Source organism: Parasteatoda tepidariorum, chromosome 9 (genome assembly GCF_043381705.1).
Source record: "Parasteatoda tepidariorum isolate YZ-2023 chromosome 9, CAS_Ptep_4.0, whole genome shotgun sequence".
NCBI lineage: Eukaryota > Metazoa > Arthropoda > Arachnida > Araneae > Theridiidae > Parasteatoda > Parasteatoda tepidariorum.
Genome location: NC_092212.1, coordinates 7,990,322 through 8,004,200, shown reverse-complemented (window position 1 = coordinate 8,004,200; position 13,879 = coordinate 7,990,322). Strand labels below are relative to the sequence as shown.

The 13,879-nt window shown below is 29.9% G+C and overlaps 1 protein-coding gene across 1 annotated transcript in view; it reads left to right on the top strand.

Moving 5' to 3' along the window:
* The window catches only part of LOC107448073 (uncharacterized), a 19,879-nt gene extending 8,472 nt beyond the window's left edge, over positions 1–11,407 (top strand). The window contains exon 2 of the mRNA XM_071185727.1: positions 874–11,407. Coding sequence (XP_071041828.1) covers positions 874–4,127 — 3,254 coding nt within the window. The 3' untranslated portion in view covers positions 4,128–11,407. The remainder of the gene's footprint in view (positions 1–873) is intronic.
* The last annotated feature ends 2,472 nt before the right edge of the window (positions 11,408–13,879 follow it).

The following is a 13,879-nucleotide window of genomic DNA, read 5'->3' as shown; positions in this document are numbered from 1 at the left end:
TGGATAAATCTCTCCCTTTTGTGTATCCTATGCCTTCTAGATTTGAGTGTCTTCTAGATCTAGATTTGAATAGGATGCTCAAAGCTGATCGTAACAACAAAAATATTTCGACCAGATGAATAATGTATTAAAATCCAAATTGATGCAAAATAATTTAAAAAAAAGGAAAATAATATATTACTCGTTAAATTACTAGAATTAGTTTTCTTTCATAAGTAAAATGCTATGTGAAACGAAAAACAGAATAAAAAGAATTAAACAACTCAAATATTGCTTCTATGAAGTGAATATCCGAAATTGTCATTTTAATGCACAGATGTTGAAAAATATTTTAATACTTTCTTACAAACTATGAAATACCCACTGAACTATGTGACAGATTTAAAAATCTTTTGCAAGTCATTGATGTGGCGAACAATCCAAACAGCTGTCGAATGGTATGGTATTTAATAAAATACGAAATTTTACGACGTGAGTGATCCTTAGAAGACATATCTTAAGCAGATGTTTTATGCAAAAAAAGTGAAGCAGCATTGTCAACTGTCAAATATTTATAATGGGTATATATCGCCTGAAAATCTTGTGTAAGATAACAATCCAAACAACTGCAGAATGTTATGATATTTAATAAAATAAAAAATTTTACGTCGTGATCATGAACATTCCTTAGAAGAGATATTTTAAACAGATGTTTTATGCAAATAACTGACAAAGCGATGTCAACTTTCACCCATTGAAAATTTGCTATCTTCTAAAATCTGCCATTTTGTCCGCCTTCAAATTGTCGTCTTTTGTTAAAGGAAATATATATATATCAACAAATTTAACAGTCATCACCAGCCTTTTCCGAAAGGCCATTTTAATCTTCGGTAGGAAGAAAAGTAAGTATAGATATTTTTCTTACTATTATGTCCTTCCATTACAGTAAAGAGCTTACTCGGGACTTGAATATTCCAAAGCAATTTAAAAAACAAAATATCAAAAGACTAGCATCTGGGAAATCCAGTCATAGTGTCAAAATGGCTGAACTATTTGGAAGAAGTAATACTACTGTCGAGAACATGGCAATTATCAATGATATAAACATGCTAATGCGTTTTAGGAGATTAACTGATCTTGAAAGACTAGCCGCTGAGTGCAAAGATTTAGATCGTGGCATGAATTGGTCGGATGCTTTAATGGGATTTTTTGGGACAGCAGCAGCAGTTGCGGGCATTCTATTGTTGCCCGGATTGGGATTGGCGCTGTCTGGATTCTGTTTCGGCGCAGCGGTAGGAAAAGGAATGCTGGGGTCCGCTTCCATTGAAAGAGATTGCGCTGATGTACCATTTTATGAATTAGAAGTGAGACTGAACAAAACTTTAGGCGAAATAAACCGGAAATTAGATAAGCAAACAGAAATACTAAAAGATATTTCTGACAATGTCAAAAAAACTTTAACGGAAATAGAAAATATGAGAATTGCGATGGATCGAGGATTTGAGAACATTTTAGATTCCATCGAAGGGCAAGATGTGAATGAATTGGTTTCAACTATAAACACAGCTTATAAATCTTTTACGTTTAGTGAAAATAATCGTAGGGACGCTCCAAAAGATCAATATGTAAATTTTATAGAGCAAGAAATCGGAGATAATCTTTTATTTAACTACGTTAAACTGGGTGGCAAGTTGTACGAAGCGCTGTTTTCGATCATCGATAAAAAGTACGCGATCCCCAAAGATATAAATCACCAGAATGCTTATAATGCTCTATCTGCTCTCAGTTTCGGAACCGTTACTTATTCGAATATTGTTTTTTCTTTGTTAGATCAGTACACTTATGTTGCCGAATATTATTACCAGGAACGAGATCTTATTAAATTCAATAAATACCTTGATCGCCTCATATTTTATTTTACAACGTTTAAACACATTTTTACAACAGCTAACAATGGCATAGTTAAGGAGGTCATAAAGATTATGGAAGAAGTACAGCAAAAACACGACATCAAAAACGCTAAAAAAGAATTGTACAATGACATTTTGAACAAAACTAACCATTTGAAATCGGTAAAACAAAACTTTGGAAAGATGAGTTTACAAATAATAGAGGAAACGCCGACAAATGACATTGACATTATCTTTAATGCTGGTGGAAAAGTAAGTAAAACGAACTTTTTAGATTGGGAAAGAGGAGTCGAAGTTAGCTACGCACTTCAGTTCGAGGAAGGTGGTAAGTATTCCAAAATAAGCAAATGGGTAACTCAAGAAGTACTCGACATTGCTAACCCTCAGATATCAATTAGAAATTCGAACCAGAAAAACAGAATAGTTTTTCGGAAATTTGATAACAATGCACCGGAAGTAGTTCGCATTATTTCTGGATCTCAGTTACAGTTTAGGGATCTTGATAGAGATTTATATGATTTGGCTTCTAAAAACTCCTACAATGATAACAGTATATTGTCGAATATGAATAAACTTTTAGGTCTTGGCGCAAGCGTATCTGCCGTTTTTGAAAACAAAAGAAGCGTGATTCACGCAGCAGCTGCAGCCGGAAGAGTGAATATGCTGAAGCGAATATTAGAAGTCGATCGTAAAGTCCTTAATCAGAAGGATTCGGTAGGTTACACTCCTTTGCACATAGCTGCTGAAAACAAAAGAGATGATTTCGTTCGCGAGCTCGTAAAACAAGGTGCTGACGTCAATGCAAAAACTAATGAATATAATGTAACACCTTTGCATTTAGCAGTGCGTTTCCAGTCCGAGAAAAGTGTAGAATATTTATTAGCTAGTGACAAAATCAAACCTAACGAGGTAGAAAAATCCGGAAAAACTGCTCTGCACATCGCTGTTTCAGACAATTCTTTGAGCACCAAAATTGTTGAACAGTTTATCAATAGTAATAAGGTAGATGTTAATGTTAAGGATACGCTAGGACTAACTGCCTTACACATCGCAGTTTTGTTGAATTCGATTGACAATTCCTTCAATTTAATGCGCAGAAAAGATTGCGACATATACGCAAAAGACAAAAACAACATGGCCCCCATTCACTATGCTGCAATGAAAGGGTATAACGGTATGTTCAGTGGTTTCATCTCATTCGGTATTGATAATCTAAACTCTCCTGGTTCGGATAAAAAATGGACTCCGATTCATTTTGCGGCCTATTTCAAACACGATGATCTGGTAGATGGTTTGGTACTGTGGAAAGGGGCGAAGGAAAAAATCTCTGCAGATGAGCCCGATGTAGATCAGCAGACGCCATTGCATTTAGCTGCTCAAGCAGGCCTGAAGCAAGGAGTTACTACCTTGATGCTTTCTGGCAATGCAAAAGCTTACAAAATGACTGCCGAAGGTTATACACCCCTTGCTATAGCAATACTTAACAAACAAAGTGAAACTGTTAAAGATATAGTAATGCTTGAGGGAGATTATCGTCAGAAATTGCCGGATGGCTCGCACGTCAGGGATGTAGATTCCCGATCATGTGAATTAGCGAAGGAAAAGAATTTCATGCTTGATTATTTGGTTGAGCAAGGTCGTTGCGAAAGGTATAAATTTAAAAAAAGGAATTCGAATGTAGAGCCTAAAAACGAAGAGTTTATGGAATATAGTAGACACTTTCCCCAAAAACATCACACCGAAACTGGAGCTAAGCGGTTAGCTGATCGCTACAAACTGAATGAAGACATGAAAGTTGGGGAATTCAAAACTCACGCAAATGTTGATGTCAGTGGTGCTTTGCTCTTGCTAGACTTACTCATTCGCAAATTTACTAACGAGAAATATGTTTCGAACTCGGAGTTCGTAAATTCTCCTTACGATGCGACGGTTCAGGCTTTGGAAATAACAGAGAAATTGAATAATTTATTAAATGAAAAAGGTTCGGAAAATTTGGAGTCTTTTGATGTTTTTTCTAAGATACGCAAAGCCATACATAGCGGTAATGAAAGTAAATTTATGGACACGTTATGCTCTTATATGAATGAGTTTGCTTCGCTAAGACCTGAAGAAGTTAGGGGAATTCTAAGCTTGGTTTTACCGAATGAACCACAAATAACTTTTTCCAAAAATCCGATTGACAGAAAGCTGCAAAGTTATGTTGAACATTACTGCTTTGAGAAAACATTCCGAATGTAGTCCAATTATGTTAAATAACCAATTTCCTTTTAATGGATCTCAAGCTAAGTTTATTAAATCTTATAATTAGTAGTAGCCTGATATTTAATGTTTGGTGATGGAAATAGTTTAAAACCTTTTTTCTTAAAAAAATAAATCTATGCGTTTTAAATGAAATATTTTGGCGTAATATAATATTCACAATTCTAAAAAAAATATATATATATTTTTTTTTCCGAATTCATGCACACTTAAAAAGAAAAAAAGCGGAACATAAATTCCAAAGGTAGCAATTGCTTGTAAATATAAGTTCTAACAAACAAAAATTAAAAAAGTTTTTTTTTACAATAATGAATTACGGTTATGAAAATGAAGAGCGCGATTTTTGTTTATGAATTATATGTTAATGAGCTATAAGGAAAATCTCAATCGTAGAAAATTTTGAATACTTAAATGAGATCTTTCTTTTTAACAATATTTATATAAATAACGTAAAGTATCTTTATCAAAGGTATCGAAAGGAAGTTTTCTTAAGGGAGGGGAGGCATGAAGTTATCATTATTATTATTTTGGAAATCAACTCTGCTCTATTTTAATTTCATTATATCAATGCGGTTCATACAATAGATCCTTTAGAAGAAAAAAAAACATAACAGAGGAAATATAGGAAAAAAGAATGTCTTTAAAGTGAAAAATATAAGTTTTCTGTCTTTAAAGAGTTCGTAGCAGTAATTATATCATCAATAAAGATGATTTACTACTTTAGAATAACCTTATTGATAAGATATTCTTAATGCACATTCATCCTTTGGGCACAAGATAGCATATCTAAACCATTCTGAGGGTATATTGTAAAACAATGGTATTCTTAATTTTATATATATTCTCAAAAATTAAAAAAGAGGCACCAAATGCCAGCTTCATTCATTTTTAGAAAAAAAAATACAAATGTTTATTTAAATTTCAATGAAGAATACAATTTGCTTCGATTTCGAAATTTATTTCGAAATGCTGTTACATCTCAACTTCCATGTAAATACTGAGAGATTATTTTTCTTGGAATTATATTTTATTTTAATTTCCAAACTCTTACTACTTGCTCATTTGAGTTATTCAACATTTTCAAACAAGCAAGGTTTCTTTGAAATACTTTGTAAATTTTAATACAACTTTGTTTATAACAAAATACATTTATTATAATCAGATAATCTATGTAATTTAGGTTAGGTCTGCAATTAGACACGGCATCGCTCTGTACTCATGAAGTCAATAATGGAATAAAAATAATTACAAATTAAATGCATTTTTATCATTTATCTACAAGGTTTAGAAGATTTATATCACTTATAAATCTTCTAAACCTTCTAGATAAATGTGATAAATGCATTATGTATTAAAAATGTCATGTTAAAAATGGTAATAATTTAATCTTTTAATTATTTAATATGGAACGTAATTAAGAGCTATTTTTCTAAGTTTAATCACATTTTTCAGCATCTTTTTTTTTTGGGCCAATATGATCTTCTCCAAATCTGTTGTAAGTTTTAAATTCGTTTTTTCTCATCTGAATATATTGTAAAGCACATTCAGTTTAAAGAGATCAAGAATCTGAAGGCTATTCTTAAAACTATTTAGAAATTTTAAAAAAAATGTTTCTTACTAGCGAAATTTCACTTCTTAAAAATATCGTAAAAAAATATGCATAGCATCAAACTTTCTCCAGAAGTATACGCCTCAAATAAATCGAAAAATATACTTCATATTCAAAATATGTTAAAAATTTCGTGTAGGGTTTAAAAGTTTAGGCACAAAAATAAATTAAAATCACGCTAAAAAGGTTTTAGCAGAAATAAGTAGAGTATATGAAAATTATTTAATCATGTTAAAACGAAAGTATTATAATAAAAAAAAAATCTTATTGTTTTAGGAACTACACAAAAACTACCCATTGCATTTGAACTGGTCATAATACTTAAATTTTGCTCCTTTGAAAAAACTGCGTACCTTTTTAATTTTTCAGAAAATATATAAATTGGTTTTTAAAATATCAATGCCAGGGAAAATCATAATATTGTCTTGCAAAATTACACATAAATTTTCCAAGATTTTTATTAAATAAAAAGTAATTTCCTTTTTAAAAATGAAAATATATGTTACATTTTTCGGAAATCATTGATGGCGCGCATACCTTCCTAGACCTCATAAGTTATTCATTTATATGTGAAACGCCTTTCTCTTGAAATATTTTTAAACTAAAAAGAAGAAATTCTATCTGAAACAATAATAAGTATACTCATTAGTCAGCGTATTTGAGAACAACACTTTGAAAAAAATTTGTCAGGCACTTAGCTAAAATCTGAACTTTAGTATAAAAACTATTTACGTCGCTATCTTTTCTTTTGGCTTATTGTATGATCTAAAGATTGAGAAGAATCCATCATGAACTCAGACATGATGCTAGCTCTGGTTGTTTAGCTGGCAGATATCTCCGAGTTCAAGGGGTATCTGATTTATGATGAAAAGTTCATATATTTTCTAGTTCCTTACAATAAACGATTGATTCAGTCATTAAGCATAAAAAAGGTAAAACTTTTTTTCAGAAATTAATGATTAATGAACTCAATTATGTGTGTCAATCAGTTAGGGTTTTCGTAATTTTTTGTCGAATTCATTGCAGTTTTTGGGCAAATAAACTTGTCTATTAATGAACTTGTTTATTAAACGTACCTGCTGGGCAAATGAGTTGTCCAGCAAATGAAGTTGGAAAATCAAGCTGTCGGGATACCGAGTGTTGTGGAAAATGTGCCAGATCCATATATTTGTTTCTTAATATATCGTGCTATATTTCAATTATGAAAAAAAAGAAATTTAATTAAAAAAAATATATGTTTAAATTTTCTAGAAAAATGTAAAATAAATAAATAGTTAGTAATTAAAATAAACTGAAATTTCGTTAATATTTATCATGACATTTCACTAAGCCTTCGCTTGATACCTATCTTTACCTATTTATTTTATCTCATGCATTTACCTGATACTCTACTTTTATATTCTACCTAATACTCTTTCCTTAATTAATTTTTCATAAATTTTTAATTAAAAAAATTAAATAAGATTTATCAATTGTCTGATATAAAACGCGTTTCAGTTGCTGATTGAAAATTGTCTTGTGTTTTGAACAACTATGCTATAGATATTTAATTAAAATTGTGATGCGTATCATTCCGCAAATTATTTCATTTATTTTAAAGATAGATTAATTAATTTTTCCTTGAAAATATATCAATAAGCAATCTCCTGTCGCAATATGAAGCATAATTTTTCTAAAACTGTGTCATTAAATATTATAATATGAATTAATTAATAGAAATATATACATTAATATATAACAAAAAACATTATACAATGTGTATTTTTTAATGGAATGCATTCTGTTAAAACTAAATTTATATTTTTTGTTGTTAGATATGATGGCAATAATGCTCACATAATAATGGTTTCAGTATATAACACAATTCAATAAGTACGTGCTTTTATTAAAAACTATAACTGTGAAAACTATAAATTATAGTTATAATACTATAGATTAAAGTTATCAATTTGTTATTAAAAATCCAATAGTTTTAACTGTGTATAATTAAATATGCTATGTAATAAATCAATGTTTTGTGAAAATTTAGAACGAATTTTTAAACATGTAACCTCTGAACTTGTATAGTGTTAATGTATTGTTGAATCGTAAACTGTTCAGCTGTAATAGTGAAATTCTCTACTATTCTTTACTGTTTCATTGTTAAGAAAATGCTTTGTTTTGAATAGTATTAGATTTTCATTATAACAATGTAGTAAAACTGCTTTTTTTTTTTACGAGTAAATTCATTTTTTTACTCTGTTTTCAACCATTTACAAATCGCTCATGTACTGCAATAATAGCACGACTCAAAAAACACGCCTTTTGGACTAAGACTATGTGTAAATATGAAAATACACATTCCTTCAGCAGCAATACTTGCACAACTCATAATTCAACTTGATAAATCATCGCTTAAGCAAAGGAAAACATTTCTTATGCATTTTTCTTAGCAATGAAAACTTTAAACCCACTTATCTCAAAACTTGATTTTTTGAGTTGTGCCGCTATTGCTGCCCATGAGCGAAATATTTGATTTTACTTGGTTTATTATTTATCTAATTTAAACAGCTATCTGTTCAAATTTATGAAGATTCTATCGAGACGAATGATCGAGCTGTAATCGGTTATAACTTCACGGTCGAAACCTCATCGCTCTAAACTTTGAGAGCAAAACTTCACGAGGATGAAACTTTGCGTGAACAACTTTACAAGTTCATAATTTTAAATTAATAATTAATAATAAATTTAACAATTAATTCATGCATTAGTTTTCATAAAAAATATTTTCCTTATTATGTAATTTTAATAAGTTCAAATTGATAATAATTTAATATTAATAAAAGTATAATTTTAATAATTTGAAATTCATAATATTATTTTACCAGAAATAGGCGTGGATTTTTGTGCCAGAGAAATTTTGTATCCGCGAATTATTGGCTTGAGAAGTTTTGGCTATGAAATTTGCTCCCTAAACTTTTGATCATGAAGTTTTAATCTCGAATCCCAATGAAAGTTTCAATTTAGAGCATTTTATTTGTTTGAACAAACTGTTTTTTATGATTTATAAATCGATCAAGTCAGTGTGTAGATCATGCAGAATATCTGTACAATTTAAAGCTTCTGTAATTTCATGATTTATAACGCTTAAAAAATGAGTCAATGAAAAGTCAATTAAACAAAATTCTTATTTTTTATATATTTTTATGAAATATTCCCTTCAGTCAATAAATGATTTTATTCGGCTAGGCATTCTTAATTTCAATACTCTATTCCAGCGAGTTTATTAACTGAGCGTTAATAATCTCCTTAAAAAATAACATCGAGAAAATTGAATTAGTGTTTTATATTTTTGATTTTGAACTTTTAAGTGACTCAATGCAAGTGTGGTAAACGTCCTATTAAAAGCGTATTTCATATTTGAATGATTCAAATTTCAAATCTTTATACCCTTATAATAAGTTTCAAAAATTTATTCATAGTTTCTGAAACAATTCTGAATGCATTTATCGATATTCCTTTTGGGAGATAATTTAAGGAGTTCAATCTGTACCTCAAATAATTCTAAATGAAATTTCTGAAACTATATTAAATGCATTTAGCGATCTTTTTATACGGAAATATTTTAAAGGCTTCTAAACTATATCTTAAATTATTTTGATTAAAGTTCATGCAATTTATTCTTTGTTTCTGAAATAATTCTGAACGATATTTCCATAATAAAACTATTTTAAGAATTTATAATCCATTTTATAAAATCATTCTATATGAAGTTTCTGAAATGTATTCTTTGTTTTAGAAACAATTCTGAATGCATCTAGGGACGTTTTAAGAGTGATGTAATTTAAAGGGTTTTTAATCTACATCTCAGATACATAGTTTCTCGAAATTATTCGTTGTTTCAAATTCTGTATGCGATATACGACAGTCCTAAAGGGAAACAAGTGTAAAAACTTATAATCTGTATCTCAAATCACTCCTGAATAAAATTTCTGAAATATATTATTTATTTCTGAAACAATTCTGAATGTATTCATTAATATTATCATACTAAGAAAATGTAAGGCTTCTAAACTACATATAAAATTATTCAGAATATATTGTATTTATTCTGATATTGAGACAATTTTAAGAGCTTCTAATTTTTATCGCAAATTATTTTGATAAAATTTTTGTGAAATATATTCCATGTTTCTGTAATAATTTTGAATGTATTGAACTATATTCTGATATTATTAAGACAATTTTATGAGTTTCTAATCTGTATCTCGAATTATTCTGAATTAATTTTTTGAAACATATTCTTCATTTCTGAAACAATTCTGAATGCATAAAGTGATATTCGTATGGTGAGATAGTTTAAAGTTTTATATTCTGTTCCTCAAGTCATTCTGAATAAAGTTCTTCATCTTCAATGAAAACAGAACTATTTAATTTGTTCCTCTTCTTGCAATGATTCTGATTGAAGTATCGCGGAATGTGAGCATTTCCCAAGTCTACTTCATCAACTAAAATAAATAAGTTCTAGAAAAGAGAATTAAAGTTACTCTGCAGACGATTAAGAAAAATTCTGTATGATAAGGAAGAAGTGCATTTCGCAAGAGTTTGAAATTCTGAAGATCAATTATGTGACAGATTTTGGAAAAACAAACATTAACTTTTAGAGCAATCTAGAGATAACACTGCTTTATTTAAATAGTGGAGTAATGTCTCTTAAATATGCTGGTTCTGTGATTTATAGAAAAAAATCATTATAATAAGCTATAGAACATAAATCATTAGAAACTATATAGTGTAAATAATTTGTAGTGCCACATAGAAGTACGAAAACTCTCAGTATAGTTTGGGTAGTTCCACACAAAATTTTTCTTCCTATGTTAATAAAAGTATTATGCGAGTTTTGTAAAAAAATAGTTTTGTCTTGGCGATAAAAGTGTTTGGTCTCAAACGATTAATAATAATCGAAATTATCAATTTTCATAATTCATGGCCCAAGGAACTTGATAGAACTGAAAAGCATAACATACAGTAATATTTTATTTATTATAACCCTAAAAGTCGTTTTGCATAATGATGTATTGCTGGTATCTATGACTGAAGTTCGGCATGATGACCAATTTATTATCGAACTGCAGTGATAAAGCTGTTTGATCTGCATTATTATTTCTGTTTTATCATTACAGTCAAACTAGGTCATCTCAGACAATCTTAGGACAGCAAAAGAAGATGGAATAGGACAGCAAAAGAAGATGGATTAGGACAACGAAGGAGAAGTAATTTGTTCAATCAATATGAGACAACAAGAAGAGCGATTTTCGGGCAATTGTGAAACAAGCCAGAGAAAACACCACATGCAGTTTTATTAAGATAACTGAGTAAAAGATTATGTCAACATGGGACAAAAGATTACTTAAGTAAATTATTATGAGACCATAAAAAAACTTATTGGGCAATTATTATGAAACAACAGAGGGATAATCATATTAGACAATCATCACAGGACAATATAAAAATAAATAGGCCAATTTTTTTAAGTATGCTTCATGACGAAAAGCTATTAGATTAGGTATCTATCTAGTATGTAATTAAATTGTAAAACTGTATTTCACTGTATTGTTCTTTGCTTTAAAACCGAATGTCATATATAATTATTAAAGTTCTGTTGAACACAGTTTGGGTTATCTTTAATGTTCTTCTTTTTTCTATTTTTACACACATTTTTATTAGGTAAAGTGGTATGAATTTGTTATACACGGTTCATTTTGAGACTAAATACCAAAAGTTAATGTATCAAATGACCATAACATTTAAAAACAGTATGATAAAACTACCGCAACCTTTGAATGCGACCACCTTTGGCCGCAATGCACAGCCTTAAACGTTTCACAAAAATTTATGCTATTAGCCGTGAATCACCTACTGTGGCGTAGCAATGATCCATGTCCATAAAAATTTAAAATTAAATTCAGTGAGAAATTTTTATTTTATTTCAGTAGGTAGATTTATAAAATGTGAAATACTTTTTAATCAATTTTGTATACACCAAATATAAAATCCCTTTTTTATTGATAATTCAGTTATCTTTCGTACAGTGCACAAAAATATTCTGAATAACTTTTCTGCAAAACGTTCTTGTTCCCTTAGTGATCGGATTTTTACGTAATGGGACTCAAACTTAATGATTCAAGAGACTAACATTAAATATGTTAATTAATTACCGACGATATTTTTAACTATGAAACCAGATATAATGCGTTCTTCTTCTGAAAATGGATTTAGACTCTTGATCCTCATAATAAGGGGAGGGGGGTAGCGGTAATCTGAAAAATATGATCATAATAGTTTAGGCCGGAGAGTGGTCGTTAGTTAGTACCCTTTCAATGTAAATTTTATTTTTTAAACATTTCGCTCCATATCGAGAAAATTTGCTTGAAATTATAAAGTTTGCTTAAACAAGGATAATTATCTGTTATTATTTTATTTAATGTATTCACCATAACCATTTATGAAAACATTTACGCTGAAATTAGTTGGTCGTTGTTATAAATGTAATAGGTATATTTAATAACAAAACCAATATCTTTCGTCGTCAAATTTTTCCTCCAATTAACGCTGCACTCACATTGCATTTTTTGGACAATTACTGCCCGTGGCAAGGACTTGATCATATTATAAAATTGTATAATTACAATAATCATTTTTATTATATTTTTAGTGGTAGATTCAAGGTTTTCATTCCTTATATCGTTGTTGATTTTTTTCAAATAATAGACAATTTTGTTTATTTAGCATTTAAATTTTCCTAGCTGGCAACTTACACTGTAATAAAAAAAAATATTTTGTTGTGTTATGACTAATTCTAATTTTATATACAAATCCTAAGTCCAAAAGAGAATTTATTTTACTATTAAGACATAAAATTTTACTTCCATCACAATTTTAATATAACAAAATTAGCGAAATCGTACTTATTCTTCGGAAATAAAATTAAAATACTAATCACTACAAATTGAAAAAAATTTGGATCGCCGCAAGGCGATTACAGATTAACCATTGGTAAAATGGTTGCTCTCTAATTTTTATTTGGAAAACAAGCTTTGAGTTTTTACATTTTGGAAATCTTTGACTATTAAACCTGAACAACTCGGTACACAATTTCGCAGACATATTTAAATGCAGCGTATTGCAGACATATTGAGGGAGATTATAAGCTGCATCATACACCCCTTTCGAATTCACAAGTTCATATATGAAATATGATTTGATAGTTAGGCTTTTTTACAATTTTACATGAATAGTGAACGAATCATTTATAATGCGTGGAAGACTGTCTACGGTCTTGGACAAGTTATTGGGTACGTTCACAATGGATCCTTTTATCCTAACTGGTGATCAACACCCAGTTCTCGTATTTGCATGAAAGGGGTTCGGAGAGTCATCATTCGCTCTTCGGTAGGGTTCAATTCTCTCAACCACTTTAGTACTTTTGTGAGGGTCGGGCTTCATGCTCGCGGACAGAATCCTTTCGTTTTTCCGTTTGTGTGTTACGCTTACGGTATTCCCGTCTACGTTCTTTAGCTTTTTCAGCCTCCGTAAGTTTAGGCCGGCATCGTTTTTTTCTTGCTTCAACTCTAACTTTTGGGACCGTGTCAATCAGTTTGGGATCCTCTTTATTTGTGATATTCACCTGAATTTGTATTGAAAACGATCCAGTTTGAACTCTAGGTTAGAATTTTTGATTCTTAATTAAAACAATAAAAACAAAAATATCGTTCAAATGATGAAATTCTCTTTTATTCACAGCTCAAAGAAGTATTTATGGGATCTTTGTGGTCCCACATCTCAGAAATAAACTCACCAACTTAATGCGGCAAACTTAACAAAATTAAAAGTGAAAAAAAGAATTCTGAAAAAATTATCAAACAGCAGTAGTTGCCATAGCAACGCATGCGCACTGTTTACTATTACTCTTGATTATTGTAAGTGAAAAGTGAGGAGGCCATGAAATCCGAACCAAGACCCATTTTTCCAATTAGTTATAAAAAAAAATTGACTTTTCAAGTTTGAAAAAACAGCTTTGGTACAAAAACGTTCTATGATTAAAATAACAATTATAGCGGAATGAAATGGTCATACGTCATAG